At 42.9% G+C, this 16847-nt stretch overlaps 1 protein-coding gene across 1 annotated transcript; it reads left to right on the top strand.

The window, feature by feature from the left end:
* The first annotated feature begins 438 nt into the window (after positions 1-438).
* Positions 439-8689, top strand: plk3 (polo-like kinase 3). Its single transcript, XM_084008378.1, has 15 exons — positions 439-781; positions 1654-1761; positions 1908-2024; positions 2268-2397; positions 2556-2643; positions 3089-3184; positions 3306-3504; positions 3698-3824; positions 4045-4160; positions 5097-5211; positions 5303-5386; positions 5833-5995; positions 6189-6318; positions 6469-6579; positions 6719-8689. The coding sequence occupies exons 1-15, from the start codon at positions 563-565 to the stop codon at positions 6914-6916; spliced, it is 2001 nt and encodes a 666-aa protein (XP_083864504.1). The 5' UTR covers positions 439-562; the 3' UTR covers positions 6917-8689.
* The last annotated feature ends 8158 nt before the right edge of the window (positions 8690-16847 follow it).

Genomic DNA, 16847 nt, shown 5'->3' with positions numbered 1-16847 from the left:
ACTCAATATATTATTTCGTGACGAATAATCCCCCATTGCTCGGTAGTAAAGGTGCAACAATTCCATGTGTGGTAAATCATTACCGTGCGCTTCTTAGCAACGCAGCAATGAGAGCTGCTACATAAAATTTAAGGCCCTTGACGGGTCACACTTTTGCATCATGACGTCATCATCCCCAGAGAGGATGAACTGTAGATTAGCATCACCGACACACGCGCAACATCAACGTGACATAAACCGAGTTTCTCTTTTTCATCATCAGTTTCATTCATATTTCTCTCGCATCCCACATAATGTGTTTTTTCTATTGAGATTATCTCTGAGCGAATCGTCTGGACGTTCCCCACCAGAGCGCCCTTGGCCCCGCCCCCTGCTCCGTGACGTCACGCCTTCCTTATATAGTGTGCTGTCGCGCCGTGTCCAGACACGCCAGATGGATACAGCCGTAGGAGGCGGACGCATCATTACGCACCAGAGCAGCTACTGAGATAATAAGCGAAGGAGATACTTATATATAAATATATATTTATACACACACTGGTCATCTTCACCACTGTGTCAAATGGATACCGGCTGTTTCACCGCGGCGCAGCGTATTTCGTGCCACGCCATGAATGCGGATTTATTTAAGCCCGTTCCGGAGCGTGGTGGACCCCAACAGTCCTCCGCCCCGGTGAAGACCAGCAGGAATAAAGCCGAGCAGATCAAGCCGGAGCTGGCCCAGGTGGTGACGGACTCCAAAACGGGAAGGTCTTACAGTAAAGGGAAGCTTTTGGGAAAGGTACGAATACATGTTTTAAATGGTCGTTGTGCTTGTGTCGCCTCACCACGGGCAATATTGAGTTGCTTGTTTTGGGGTCGATGCGGGGAAGCTGTCTTTTTTTTATATTTTAATTTGTATTATTTTAACTAATTATGAGCGGTTTCCCAGGTGTGACATTAATGCGGGGATATGACCTCGTGGTGTCGCGTCATTGCTGAATGAATCAGGCATCAAGGTGTGCCCGGCTCCTGTGCGCGCACACATGATTGGCAACACCTTTTTATATTAAAAAAAAAAAAAAAAGAGAAAAAGACACATTTTCTATGTTGTCCGGATGATAAACCCACCACGACTCCTCCTCACTAACGGTGTCTCACCCCGCGTGTATGTTGCCATGTATGAATGGAGCGACTGTAGCAACATGTTGCCAGTCATCGATACGCTGCGTCGGGCTGCCAGCCAAGTCTGTCTCTCTCTCCCTCTCTCTCCCTCTCTCTCCTCGCTGCCTGCCGCAGAGGTGGAAACGTCTCTGGATCTCACGTCTTAATGAATGCAGCAGCCTCGCGTCCTCGCGCACATGTCGTCCTGATTGCGTGTAGCGTTAAACACCATATAAGGGGGGGTGATTGTCTGTTTTTCTTTCAGGGCAAATGCAACAAAAGATGTTTGTCAATCAATTATCTTGTCTATAAAATGACTGCATGTAACCCCGGATTCCCTCTCCAATTGATTATCTTTGACACACACACGTGAATCACTGGCTAAATCATTGTGATGTGTGCAGCCATTGATCCTAGAGGGGGGGGGGGGGGCTGATTATTTACAGCCATTGCAGGTTTCAAACCTGCTGCTTTCTTTACTGATCCTCCCGTTTCCCCGTTTTTTTTTAGGGTGGTTTCGCTCGATGCTACGAGATGACGGATCTCTCCAGCAACAAAATGTATGCCGTCAAGGTGATTCCCCAGAGCCGGGTGTCCAAACCACACCAGAGGGACAAGGTACACATGGACACACACACACACTAACGCACGCATACACACACCACCAGTGGTGGTTTAAGGCCCCACGCATGACCTGAATTCAGCATCTGAAATGGTGGGGTTTTTTTCGGGGTGGAAACTGACGACATGTCTAATCCGAACAGATCACGAACGAGATCGAGCTCCACAAGACGCTGTCGCACAAGCATGTGGTGAAATTCTCTCATCACTTCGAAGACCAAGAGAACATCTACATCTTCCTGGAGCTCTGCAGTCGGAAGGTGAGTGGTCTGCGTAGCCTGCTGCCATGCAGCTCGTATCACTCCTCAGCAGAGAGCATAAACGCATTATTCTCACCATGAGCTAAAGTAAACACGGCTAACAGCCCCAATCATTACTGACGGAGAGTCCCAGACAGCAGCTTGGTTTACAGCAGCGGCTAGCCTCCATGCTAATGTGGCTGTGTGACGTCTGTGCAGCAGTGTTGACTGTCTTTTTTTTCTTTTGTTGTTTTGTTTCTTAAGTCCCTGGCGCACATCTGGAAGGCGAGACACACACTCACAGAGCCGGAAGTGCGATATTACCTCAGACAGATCATATCAGGCCTCAAGTACATCCACAGCAGAGGGATCCTGCACCGAGACCTCAAACTAGGTAATGCAGAGTGATACATGCACACTCCCACTCACACACACACACACACACACACACACACACACACACACGGCAAGCATCCCAGGAATCCGCTGTGATTTTTGGGGCAGGCACATGTCATTTGTGGAATGCTGACCGGGCATTTTTGTCTCTTTCAGGCAACTTCTTTGTCAACGAGAACATGGACCTGCGGCTGGGAGACTTCGGCCTCGCTGCCAAGCTGGAGACAGTCGAACAGAGGAAAAAGTATGCACTTTTTTAATTAATACCACTATTTTAGATACTTTATTTTTCCTATTGGGGGATCTGATATTTGATTTTACAAGTTGGAAAAACGCATTCCTAATCCCTGAGTGGCTACTGATAAATGAAATCACCGAAAACCTGAACATTATAGTAGTGGCCATTCTATTCTTGCATAATGCATATTGGCCATAAAGCATTACATCAGTAACTAAGCACATTCCTCCTCCCACTACCCCCCCTCCCCTCCAGTAAGTACCTAGATAAACCGGTTTCCAACTGGCAGTTGAATGTTGTACTCTAAGCAGAGTTTCAATACCTGTTTGACACCTTCCGTGGAATGAGCGTGTCAAAGGCAAAAAAAGAGGCTTCAAAACCACTTCCTTGTCTGCACGATGCATAGACAGAACAGCAGTAAATAATACATCCTGTACTTGCATTTTCTCAGAACAATCTGTGGGACTCCCAATTACCTCGCCCCCGAGGTGCTCAACAGGCAGGGCCACGGCACCGAGTCCGACGTGTGGTCCCTCGGATGTGTCATGTGAGTAACGTATACATTTAATTTTGAGGAATATGTTCTAGGGTTTTATCAGTCTGTGTGGGGAATCGTGATGTTCTACGTCGTGTTGACCGACCGTTTCCTCGCCGTGTTCCCCGTTCAGGTACACGCTGATGTGCGGCAACCCTCCGTTTGAGACCCTCGACCTGAAGGAGACCTACAAGTGTATAAAGGAAGTTCGGTACAACTTGCCAGCCTCGCTTTCCCCCGCGGCACAGAAACTCATCTCAGGCATCCTGCAGAAGAACCCCAGTGACAGACTCTCGCTGGATCAAATCCTCAACCACGAATTCTTCAGCAAAGTACGTAAAAGCCCCGCTTATTTAGTCGGGAAACAACGATTTATGGACATCTTTACAATTGGCTAAAGATCATAATGTTTCTAAGTGCAGACAGTTGTGCTTGAAACCACAACAGAATATAGACTCATTGTATTTTTATCCCTCTTACATCGTTCTCATCCCTTCTACCTTTTTTTTCCCCCCCTTCCTCCAGGGCTTCACCCCCGATAAGCTTCCCCCCAGCAGCTGTGTGATGGTGCCAGAGCTCCACCCCCCCAGCCCTGCCAAGAAATTCTTCACTAAAATGGCAAAGAGCTTCTTTGGCAAGAAGAAAGCAAAAGGTAAGCAGCAGCAGCACAGTGACCGATGTGATGAAAGACTTAGTAATCACTTAGTCACATATTTGTCCCTTCCCAAAATGTAATCGGACGACACCTGTCGTCTCGGTAATCTGGCTTCCTCTCACGAGAATGGATGTTAAAACTGAAGAACCAGATTGTATTCGGCGTCGGGCTGCTGTATTTGTTGTGACTACATTGTGAGACGCTTGTGTTTTTGCAGTGGAGAAGAGTCCATGCGAGGAAAAAGACGACAAAGACATTTCCAAGCTGGTATCCGGCATCGTTAAGTGTTCCATCAACAGACAGATCAGCTACAAGACAGTGGGACCCAATGAGGTATGTATTTATGATTTGATATGCTTTAATGTTGGCCTTGTTTTAAATAAAAACAAAAATATCATCTCACAAATAAAGGGTTCATATTTTCATGACAGCTCATTGCTTTGCATCCAACGTTTACATTGAGCTGGACACATTTACAGCTTGTTCATTTAGACTGTAAAGCTCTCATAAATGCCACTTAAATAGAAATGTCTTTAATAACGAGGGCGTATTTCTCACAGAATGGCATCGCAAATACCAGCTTAGACAGAATATGGGACAGCCATATTATTCAAACAATGAATTATTATGCCTTTTTAATTATACAGATATTTCAAATGACTGGTCCTTCTTAAAAGGATTAGAAAGAGGTTTTTTTTTTCTCTTCTGGCTATTTAGCTCTGTTCCTTTGGGAGTGCATTGTGTAATCTGTATTGTACCAGAAGTCCTTCAAATGAGGCCTATTGAAGCTTGAAGCCAGAGAGAACCATTACTTTGGCAAAATCTATCATTTTTCTCTCCTACTACATACATTTATTCTTACTACAGACTTTTTTTTTTAGATATTAATTACCAGAGCTGAGATTAATGCCAAACCAGCAGGAAGCTCAGTTGTCCAATCCCCCAATCAGACTGGTCTAGTTGCTATTTATAGGGGCCCAATAGGAAATACATTGTCTGCTCTTTTGGTGTGAATGTTTCTTTGTCGGCATGGTGACTGGACTGCTGCTGAGAAACCAGGTTGTAGTTGAGAGGCATTCACTGCCTGCAAAAAGCACACACCAGGAAACTGGTACTGAAAGTGTGGTAGCTCTAAGATGCATGAGATTAACGGATCCAAAACCAGTGACGCAACCTTTCCGGATGATTTTTTTTCACACTTTCTTAACCCTGCGGTTGCCTGTTTTGGTTGTTATGCATGTTAAACGGTCCGTTTTTGTTGCTGCTCAGGTGCCCTGTCCCATCGGGCCGGTGGTCAGCCCGGTGGAACCAACCCCCGCCGAGGAGGAGTCCAGGAAGTCACTCTCTCGCTCCTTCAAGGGCACCACGGCCAGCAGCACTGAACGTAGGCACCCATACTCTGCTTTGAGTGCACATGCATTTCATTATATACATTATGTCTTCTTCTGATCCATTAATTCCTGTTTTCTCTGCAGCATGCGAGGACATCCTGACCCCTGCAGCGGTGTCTGAATCGGCCGTGAAAGTTCTCACCAGCTGTTTGGCTACGATGCCAGCAGGTATGATGATGATAATGATAGATTTGTCTAACCACAAGACAATAAATGGAAATGCTGAATCCCATCTTTTATATATCTCGACTGAGATTTGTCCACGGTCAACCAAAATGTGCCCTTTCCTTCCATATGAACTCTTAACTTTCTGTTGAAATAAATTAGAAATGTTGCAGAAGTTCAATCAAGCAGATCTTTTGGGTGTCTCAGCGATTTCTTCACATCCTCTAATTATCTGCTGACTCATGTAGCCTAGAGCACCTTTTTAGCTCATAGATTTCTTAACATTTGTAGGATATTTTTCTTTCAGAAAATCTGACTTATAGACTTGTGGTATATAAATACAATCAAAACTATTTACTCCATTTAGTTCTCCATTTACTTATGATTAATATAAGTATGCTGTATAATTGTTCCATAGTCCCTAACGTTTGTATCCGTTATCCCCCCAGCCACTAGGAACCCGCCCTGTTTGTCCAGGCCCCAGTCCTTCCTGTGGGTGACTAAATGGGTTGACTACTCAAACAAATATGGTTTCGGTTACCAGCTCTCCAACCAAAGCATTGGCGTGCTCTTCAATGAGGGAACGCGTCTCAGTCTTTGTGACAAACGCAAGTAAGTACCGTCAGAGCTGCAGTATTTACTTAAGGTGTCGTGTAAATTTACATAGTACTTAGAACATTATGACTAGACTCGGCCAAGGAACATAATGTTTTTGTTTTTAGAGCGGTTATTAATTAAAACTATACTAGATTTATATCTCCAACAGTAACACTTTAACTTATCTTTTTGTTTTCCCCTTTAACAGGACCGTCCACTACTGCTTTCCCAACAACAAACACTTCACTTTCGCTGCCAACGCTCTACCGGAGCAGCTTCGCAGCCAGAAACAAATTGTAGAGCTCATGGCCAACTACATGGAGCAAAACCTTATGGAGGTATGAGCAAAGCTATTAGCTTTAGCTAAAAGACTGCTGTTGACTTGTGTGTACATACTAGGAGGAGGTCTTTTGACTAACTCATTTAAAAAAATATATTTTTTTTAAGTGCTATCCTGTGATCTAAACTAAATATTTTCTGTCCTTCAGGGTGGAGATCTGCACTGTGAGGATCAAGTATCAGGTTGTCCTCCTCTGCTGCTCCAGTGGGTGAAGACTGACCATGCACTTGTCATGCTCTTCAACAATGGCACTCTACAGGTTTGGAAAAGCTAATTATTTCTGTGTTTTAATTAGATGAGTAACAAGAAGAGCCATTTACCCACTTTGGTAATGCTCGTTTTGGATATTGGGACTCTACTAACTGTGTTCCTGCTGTTTTTTTTTAAAATCCTTCCAGGTTAACTTCTACGCAGACCACACGAAGATCATCCTGTGCAAGTCGTCCGATGACTCCTACCTGCTAACCTACATCAGCAGGGAGCGCGTCTCATGCACGTACCTCCTGAGCATGCTGAATGAGATGGGCTGCACCGCCGAACTGAGACACCGACTGCGATACGTGGTCCAGCTGCTCCAACACCACGCCGATGCCTGAGAGTACAGCTCGGCGCCTCCCAGGCCACCTGAGCGGCAGATGCCTTGGAGGCGACCTGACTGGTTGATGGAATTTCCCAAGGCAATGCCAGGACAAGCTGATGCTTGTTTAGTTGATGGATGGAAGGCTCCTCAGAGGAGTTGAGCAGATATTCTTTTCTGAACTGGGGCGTCAGCAGCGCATAATCCGATTGATTGACCTTGATAAGCAGCCAGGAAGTTTGCCTCAAGGGTTTGTGCCTATCCAGCTTACGCCTCAAAGGTATCCACCAGGAAGGTATTGATACCTAAAACAAGGGCCTGAAATGATGGATCCCTGACAGGCAGATACCTAAATGAACACCAAACCTCCAATTATCTTCCCTCACTCATTCAAAACCACTGCTTCTTGGCTGGATCTTTTCAAAGCCAACAACCAGCCCTGCAGCTTTCAGCTCCCCCTGATAGCCGATAATCCAGGCATGGTTTCTCAAAGGTATCCAAAACACTAAAATTGTCTTATTTGCTTGCAATGGAACGAGGATAATCTTGCAGCTGGAATTCTCTTTTTAGGCTCAGTTTTCCCAAAAGTGTTTTAGCAGCAAGGTCACTTGCACCGCTGACTTGCATTGGAACCGTGATCTTACAGCAAGGATGCTTTGGGAAGAACTGTGGTTGGATTTGGGGAGAGAGACCCTCCTACCCTCGGTTGGTTTCTGGCCTGTTTGGACTATGGTGCACACATTCATTTATTTACTTTTTTCTTTTTTTAAATAGAAAAAGCAGAGCCAATTATAGGATCACACTACGATCTTGACCTCACATGCACAAATAACATTCCTGGCCTTATTTGACGATGGTGACGCTGAGAGTTGGAGAAGGTTGTTGCTGCTTCCCAACAAACATCACTTTCGTCTTTTTTTTTGTTATAGTAGTTGGAAACAAATTTCACTGATGTGGTACACGGCATACTAAAGGGGCTATGGGAGCAACACAATTTGCACTTTTTTTTTTCGTAACTTCATTTGGAAAATGAAACCTTTTACTACCACATGTTATATTTTATTTGGTTTTAATTAGATACCAAAAGGCATTTTCTTTGGTTTTTAAAGTTTTAAATTCACAAGTGAGTGAATGTGTGCGTGTGTGCCACATATGTGCTGGTAAACAAAACTGATGGTTGGAAAATTGGGCCGGGGAGGGGTGATAAAAGTGCCTTTCTGAGGGATGTCTGTATAGTGCAATAACAACCCTTTTTGTGAATGTCAAGAGGGATACAAACGAGATGAGAGAGATTTGGGTTTTTACAGGTGGGATTTACTTTTGTACTTTGAGCAAAGTTTAGAAGTAAGTCCAATAGCACTACACTCTCACTACCTGGTATAAGCTTTTAGAACAACTGGCATCATAAGTATATATCCCAGTAATATCTACTATGAAAAAAAGAAAACGTTGTACTCTGTTGTACTGTACTGTAATCCTTTTTATGGGTTTACATTGCTTTTTCGACCCAGAGTTGTATCCTTAAAAACTGTGACCTGGAATGCAAGTATTACGTACATGTGTTTTCAAAAAACCCAACATTCTGAAAGCCATCTGCCAATTCAGAAGAGTCTTTATTTTTTTGGCACATAATGTCCAGTTTATTTATTTTTTATTTATACATGTGTTTTTTTTATTTATTTTGTTGTGTAAATGTTACGGTCTTGACACAAGGAAATGTTCAATTCCGATCACTTTTGTATGTAACATATTTGGGGTAAAATGGGACAAAATAAAGTTTATTGAAAATGAACTTATTTTGCATTTTTATTCATATTGGACATCTTACATTTTCTGCAAAGGTATAATTTCTCAGTTCACAGGTTTTTTTTTTTTTTTTTTGGGTGCTTAATTGATCCATTTTTTAACAAACTAAACAAGTGTCATTCACATCCATGGTAAGCTTCTCTTTTCAGACATCTTGGGTTAAAAAATAGTGGTAAGTGACGAGTCCACTAGCGATGGTGCCAACTCATAAGGGTAGCCTTGGTATGCCTAATAAAGGTTTGTAATTAGGCGGGACCATGGGTGTTCAGTCTGCGGTTGGCCCAAATAACTTCGGATGGAAACACGTCAGTGAGGGAGTCATAAACATTTAACCCCTAAGGTTAATGCATGAGTAAGGGAGGACTGGCAAAGACCCAGTAGTCAAAGTGTGAGGCATGCCCGGGGGGAAATGCAATACAGAGCTAATGTAATGTAACTATCACAATAGCATTAGTGTTTATTCAGACTATCTGTGGGTTTACAGAATGGACAGATATTTGACAGCCGATGCTTCTAAGACAAACAAGACAACCCGCTCAGCTGACTGTTACGCCCTACTTTGTTCTTTTGTAAGGCTGTAGAGATTCATCCATAACTGTTTCTAAGAAGAGCTTATTAACACAACCTTGTTTTGTTGCCCTTCAGCAGTATTAACATCAGTGACGCCCCCCACCCATGAGTTCCTCATCAAAGCATCCATACACTGACAAGAATAACATAATCAACTCTCAAGCATATGAATTCTGCCTCAAGTCAATATCTCACTATAGTCATGCAACACATTCCTTTTTGTGGAAGTGACTAAATAGTGATCCATTCATTTAGGTAAAGAAGTTCAAAGTATCTAACATAATTTGTTCAACTAAGTATGGAAGCAAATTATCATTCCAAAAACATGTTAGTTCGATTCTAACATTTAATCATAACTGTGTAACATTTATAGCATTAATGGTGTGTTTGCTGCACTGTTTTTTGTGTTAGCTGTGTAAAAAAAATAGTGTTAAATGACGTCGGGTTAATTGATGACTCTAAATTGCCCGTAGGTGTGAATGTGAGTGTGAATGGTTGTCTGTCTCTATATGTTGGCCCTGCGATAGACTGGTGACCTGTCCAAGGTGAACCCTGCCTTCGCCCAATGACAGCTGGGATCGGCTCCAGCCCCCCCGCGACCCTGAATACAGGATAAGCGGTAGACAATGGATGGATGGACTACGTCAGTGAGTCTCAAACGTGTGTCAAACCAGTTTTATTATCAGTGCAAGAAAGAGATGCGTCTTGTGTCACATAATAGTTTCCATAGATATGAAAACCTTGCAGCTTAAAAAACAAATACCTGCGACTTCATGTACGTGCACATGAGCACACTTGTTTTTGCTTTTGAACACAAAATATTGGGTTAATCTCCGTCAAACTTCACGATCACGATCGCAAACTGAAAACTGGAGCCGCAGCCAGAGATCACAGTCCAAAACCTGCTGACTTTAATTGCAGAGAGCCACTAACCTGTAGGATGTAAACGAGAATCTCTCCTGTCAAATTAATGCTGAATGATTTATTACTGTTTTTGAATTTAGCAATATGCTTAAAGGAATAAGCAACCTTGTGCCAGGATATCAATTAAATATTACATTGACGGATCAGATACGGAAAAAAGAAAGTGTTTTAAAAAGCTTCGTGTTGAAGGCAGAAACTAAGGCTTCCTAAGTTTTCTGCTCATTCTAGCAAGTACAGATAGAGACGGGATGCTCGTTGTATTCTGAATACATTCACAGGCCTCATTATCTGCTTTTTAAATCTGCTCTTCACACCTGCAGTTGTCAGTATATGGTCCAAAATCAAGTGACGTCACTCCTCAGTAATAAACTGGAATGGTACTTTAACCCAGGCTAATGCCTGTTAAGGCGAGTCCACACCGGACCAAAAATCGGCGTCCGTGACATGAGTCTACTTGGTGTGGTCGCTCGAATCGGCCCACGTTGGCGTTCATTTCAGCCGATTCAAATGTATAATCCGCCATCCGAGTCGGTCATTCTTTTACCATTCTGATTGGTGGAGGCTAGCAGCTTGACTAGCGAATCAGTGAAGCCCGGAAATGACGATGGTAAACATACCAGATAAACAGTGGAATCGGGTTACATTTTACATTTTAGATTTTTCCGTTCAGAGAGTAATCACAACTACAGTCTACAACCTCACTCTGCTGACAACAGTGACTGGTGAGGACAGCGTGCTCTGTGTTATGGTCTAGAGAGGACCGGCTACTTCCGGTTTTCGTGTTTTTTGGCCCACAATACAGATTAGCGCCACCTGTTGTTTTGGAGACATTACATCTCGCGCAAGCGCGGAACGTATGGCCTCGGCTGTAATTCCGTAGGTGTGAACCGCCCATGTCGTTGTTCGAGTCGGCCATATTAAGTAGCCCGACTTCATTTACCGACGCGAGTCGGGCAGTTCTTCCGGTGTGGACTCGCCTTTAGGCCTACATGTGAAATTAGATTTTACAGAACAATGTCACTCATTAGAAACGCAGCCCTTATTCTGTTCATGAAAGCTCACATTTGTTGCCGATTCCAGGAAAACACGCTCAGCTTTGCAGGAAGTAATGCGTTTTTTGTGTCCAGTAATAACAGCAGCTTGTTTGGAATAAAAAGAAGATCTCAGCATGGAGAGGAGATTAAAAAACAAACAAACAATAGTACCATAAAAACATGAATCAACAGGGGATAAAAAAAAAATGGTAATACTGTATATGTTTTTGGAAGGTGGAGTCTGGGATACATCCTTGATATATACTGCATCACCTCCACAGCAATTTCAGCATTAGATCATTTGCTCAACAGGACTGTACCTTGATGGCAACACGCCAACTCATTTCAGCATTTTGCTTTCTCAGCGCTTTTGTTTCTTCCTTCCGGTCAAACGATCACGCCTGCTAACGGCCCACAAAAACACGATTAACGGAGTCGGACGGGTCATCAATTATTACTGATGGGAGATTAAAATTCAGCTTTTCCCAAATCTGTGTATCTAAATGAGGTCACTTTGTCATCGGGAAGCGATTGTACAGTGTGCATGGGAGTGAGACAGGCTGTATTTCTGTCAATGGACTGGTGGCAACAGGAGCTTAACTTTAATTTATTTGTCAGTACATGCTTCAATAAACATGGATAAATATTAGAATGACAAACTCCCAAAGATGCACAATATCCTTCAGTGATGTTAAGTGTATGTGTAAAAGTAATATCACATTAACTTCCTACTTAAACTGTAGCACTGTATGATATCACATCACCCCTAATACTCATAATAGCACCATGTTTGCATGCTGAGGTCAGACTTCCTGTGTAAGGATACACCTGTAACATCAAGGCCAGAAATACTGTATAGTGGAAAACTTTTTTTTTAAAACGCAAATGTCCCCTTTTTGCTTAGAAGAATAAAATAATTATTTAGTCTCTGCGATTATCTCGAGTTCATTTCAAGAAATCATCAACATCAAAAAAGAATTTAAGTGTGGTGTGTCATTTTGAGTCATTCTGTTCCAACAGGTTTGTTATTTCTATTTTCCATAGTTGCGTTAATATGAGACCCAGATGCTCGAAGCTTTTGAGAGCTTAACTTATTTCTGTTTTCTCAGAAAAGTTGATTAACTGTCCAGCCTCAGAGCTCAGATAAAGCAGTAGTAGCAACGCGATCAGCTTTCTCCATAAAGGGCTGTAAAACATTACCAATTTAAATCCATTCATTCCAGATTTTAAATAACAAAGATTAACAAAGATTAAGTCTGGCTAAAAGCACATTTCTAGCAACTTGTACTGCAACTTACAAAGGTGTATTGGTGTATGACGTGATGTATATTTAATAGTATTCCATAGAGAAGTTGTGGATTTCTGATATAGGAAGCTGTATATTTTGATTATACTGTACATGTAGCCAATCAGGGGCTGTGCAATGTTGTAGTGGTTAGCACTGACGCCTCACAGCGAGAGGGTCCCGGGTTCGATTCCTGGGTCGGGGTCTGTGTGGAGTTTGCAGGTTCTCTCTGATAGGTTAATTGATGACTCTAAATATCCCGTAGGTGAGAGTGAATGGTTGTCTGTCTCTACATGTTGGCCCTGCGATGGACTGGTGACCCTGAATACAGGATAAGTAGTAGACGATGGATGGATGTAGCCAATCATCAAGAAGATCGGTTTGAAAAATGTCATATTTTACTTCGCCTTTGGTGTTATTTCTGTACAAAAATTCCCTGAAAAGCCCACATTTTTCTTCCAATGTGACTCCCTTGGGGTAGAAATCCTATAGAAACAATGTTGTGTGTGTGATTCTCACATTCTTTTTTTTAACATTCCTTAGACACGTTGAGGTGATTACGTTCCCTGGGAGGATTGCTTACTTTGTGAAATTTCCCTCACATTTACAGGGAACCAAAAGGACAATCCTGGTTACTGTTCTGTAAAAGCCTTGAGAAGATGTGTGTCTGGTAAAGCCATGTGGGTGGCTTGGAAAAGGAGGAGTCGAAGGAGGGGGACATCCTTCCCTTCCTCCTCCGTCACTGTTCCACTGACCCTTGGCCACATCTTTTCCTGGCCGCGGTGTGTTTGTGTTGGCCGCGGCAGGATCCTGCTGCTGATGTCACATTCCCCGCCTGTTGAGGCTACAAGGAGTGTATCACACACACACTTATGTACGTCACACACACACACGCACACACTCACACTCACACACTAGTCCTACAGGAAACGTGTGTTTCCCTTTTTAACGATTCTCCCTCTGTTTCCCATTAAAAGCACAAAGGAGAATGCCATCCACTCTCGTGATGCCGGAAGCCTGAAATTTTCTCTCCAAGTTCCAGTGAATCAGCGACCGCCACAGAGAAGGGAAGAGTAGTCGTTTCTGAGCATTTTTAATCTGATCCTGGGCCCGTTTGAGAAAGTTTGAAGCCTTCGTAACACTCTCTATTTAAATGATGTTAAACCAAAAGACAGATCTGGACAGGCTACAAGTCTCCCCTAATAATCCCCTCAATGATTTTTTTGTTAGCTACCAGACACAAGTATCTTTAAGTGTCCGGTTCTGAAAAGTGCAGCCAATGCGGAAATGCCTTAAAATTGCATTTCCTCCGCTGGCCATCAGGGGGTGACTCTTTTTGGTTGCAAAAGTCTGATTACATGGAAGTCTATGAGAAAATGGTCCTACTTCTCTCTTGATGTTTTATCTCAATAAACATTGTAAACATGAGTTTATGGTCTCAATCTCTAGTTTCAAGTCTTCTTCAATCCATGTTCATTTAGTACATTATGGTCCATTTAATGTCAAACAGACGATAAGCTTTAGGGGCGGGGCTACCTTGTGATTGACAGGTCGCTACCACACTACCAATGCAATTAGCTATAAGATGCTTTCAGCACTTAACTGTAAAGTTGACCTCGAATTATGGAAGCTAACGTTGTTAGGGGATCGAACCAGAATGGATGCAAAAAACTCAATGGGTGACCTCACAATGAATACGTCCACTTCTTACGTCTATGGCGGAAACTATGCAAGAACTCTGCAACTTGGAGGGCAACTTAGACTTTTTGAGGTTTCCCACTATTTGGTGTAAGACAAGAACCTGTAAAAGGTTCTTAAATTCTGAAATATACACATGGGGCTGTTTAAACGATAAAATGCTTCACGGTTGAGGCTAAGCGGTCAGCTGGAGTTGTTTGTCTGCTCAGGAAGTATTGTTGAAAAGAGCAGAGAGGGGAAATTAAATATCCATTTCATAGTTTCTAGTCATTTTCCAAGGTATTCTATACACAGATGGAGTCCTTTTTTTCCACATTTCCCGTGTCTCATGTCTCCTGTATAACATAGCTCGCCGGTTTCTTCTTGCTCTTTGGTGTTTCATCTGGGCTCATTATTCATCCTCACTAATGATTAGCCACAATATATCCTGCTGCGGCAACAGAACATGAAACAGCACTAAAAACCAAAGTCAACGCATCAGGAAGTCAAACATCTGGAGGGAGACGGATGAGGGAGGGAGGAGGAGGGAGGGAGGAAGAATTCAGCCAGACATCCAACTGCTGTGGGACAATTTTACCTAATTAGTAACTTCTGTTTTCTCAAGAGCTTTCTCTCTGCCCAGCCCCCTTCAGTGTGTGTGTGTGTGTGAGGCCATTGTAATGCTCTTTCCTCATACGAAGCCAAGACCACAAGCCAAGGCCTGTGTGAGTGTGTTTCGGGGTTTTTTAAAGGGTTTTTTTCTTTCTCTCTGGTTTCCACTCAGGAACAAGTGTTTCTGAGTCGTCTGCATCGGTTTCATCGAACCCTTTTCCCTTCCCACGACTCTGCATTCAGACCCCGGGACTTCCTAATGCATTGTTCAGAGACGCACATTCACTTCCCATTTATTATGTTTATGGCTTTCCCGTCCACAATCCTCAACACAGAAATATAAAATGTCTCCCTCAGGAGGAACCGTCTGTTTGCACAAAAAAAAAAATATATATATAATCCCAGTTCTTTCACAGCATCTCAGGTGTCGCCCACAACCGGTTTCCTTCTGCTTTACCCATTTAAGAGCTTGTTTTCTACTTTTCTTTTCATAAACGTTTCGTTTAATGGTTGTTTCCAGAGAAAAAGTATCCTCAGCCCCTGAAATTAAAGGTTCCCTGTGGAGCTTTTGAGCTTATGTGTGCATTTTCTGAAGAAAGTGCCTTCAACATGAAGGCCTCAAAGATACACTGGTACTCCGGTACTGTAGTTGGGAACAAATTTGAGGTACTTATACTTCCACTCCATCACATCACAGACACACATATTTGAGGCTTGTAGTGGCTAAAGCATATTGATCATACGCTTTAATTCCGTATGGTCTATGATCGAGTGTGGCCGCATATTTGCATTAATAAACACGATAGCATAAGTAATTATTTTGGCTCCGTGTGAATGGGAGGAGCCTGAACGCTGTGAGGAGAAGGACTCGCTCTCCAGTCCGTTTTACTTTCTTCAGTTTTAACAGTTTCGTACTTTTCATACTTTAATCACATTTGCATACTTTTACTTGAGGAGAGCTTTGGATGCAGGGATCTTACTTGTATCATGGAGTATTTTCACAGCGGGACATTAGCAGTTTTACTTCGGTAGAGGATCTGAGTAACTCATAAATCTTGGCTGAAAACTGTGGCGATAAGACTGATTCACCACTTCTGCATTTCCACTTTGTGGTTTGGGTCTGAATTATGACAAGACACATTTACACATCAATAGATTACAAGAACACACTTATATTGGATAAAACTTAACTTCAACTTATTTATAGTAACTCTTATAGTCTTTATGAGCCCAGAAGTAACACCAGGACATGAAACAAGTCTAACAGCAAGTGTAGCTCTTCACCTCTTTGATATCTGATACAAGTGGGCTGCTTTCAGCCCTTTGAGCTCAGAGCCAAAGTCAAAACTATGTCTGTCATTTGTCTGTGTGTGTGTGTGTGTGTGTGTGTGTGTGTGTGTGTGTGTGTGTGGACATGCTGGACATACACTATAATCTCATGCCAACATGTGGAAACAGAAAGAAAAACTATTTATAGAGTTGAAAAGTCATGGGGGGGGGGTCTACAGTGGGTGTCTTGTACTTCGTGGAAAGATCAACTATGATTATCTTACATCCTGCACACACACACACACACACACACACACACACACCTTCCTGTGTGTCAGGTGGAGAGGAAGCCACACAGTGCCCACGCAGCAATAACAACACACACACACACACACACACACACACACAGATAAATAACAACACGTGCACGGCAGTTGGAGTTTATTTCTGTTTGAATATCAGCGTCACACTGGTTTTTTTTTATTTTTTATGTAACCTCCAGTGCTCTCTGAGTTAACAAGTCTTGTGAGGTCACATGAATCTGGAATATGTCAAACAACAAAAAAATAAGTATTGCTAATAGATTTATTGTCATCTGAAATCTCTCTTCCTGCCTCGGGGAGGTGAGTCAGAGGTGCATCTGACTTTCTGGTGACACACTGTTTTCACCCTCGCTGCCGCTGAACCACATTAAAAGTCGCTTTTATATGCAAATGTCTACTGGGAAACAAGCTGGTGGAGGCTTCCTTTTCAAAATGTAGCATTTCTTTTTG

The sequence above is a fragment of the Eutrigla gurnardus genome, assembly GCF_963514095.1.
Source record: "Eutrigla gurnardus genome assembly, chromosome: 4".
NCBI classification, from domain to species: domain Eukaryota; kingdom Metazoa; phylum Chordata; class Actinopteri; order Perciformes; family Triglidae; genus Eutrigla; species Eutrigla gurnardus.
The sequence above is the reverse complement of the archived record's forward strand: the minus strand, read 5'-3'. Positions and strand labels throughout refer to the sequence as shown.

What these genes read in the sequence shown, in the direction of transcription:
- plk3 (XM_084008378.1), top strand. Translation starts at nt 563, where the DNA reads ATGGATACCGGCTGTTTCACCGCGGCGCAGCGTATTTCGTGCCACGCC. An exon ending in TGGAGCTCTGCAGTCGGAAG is followed by an intron (nt 2,025 to 2,267) that starts GTGAGTGGTCTG and finishes TTGTTTCTTAAG; the next exon opens with TCCCTGGCGCACATCTGGAA. An exon ending in CACGGCCAGCAGCACTGAAC is followed by an intron (nt 5,212 to 5,302) that starts GTAGGCACCCAT and finishes TTTTCTCTGCAG; the next exon opens with CATGCGAGGACATCCTGACC.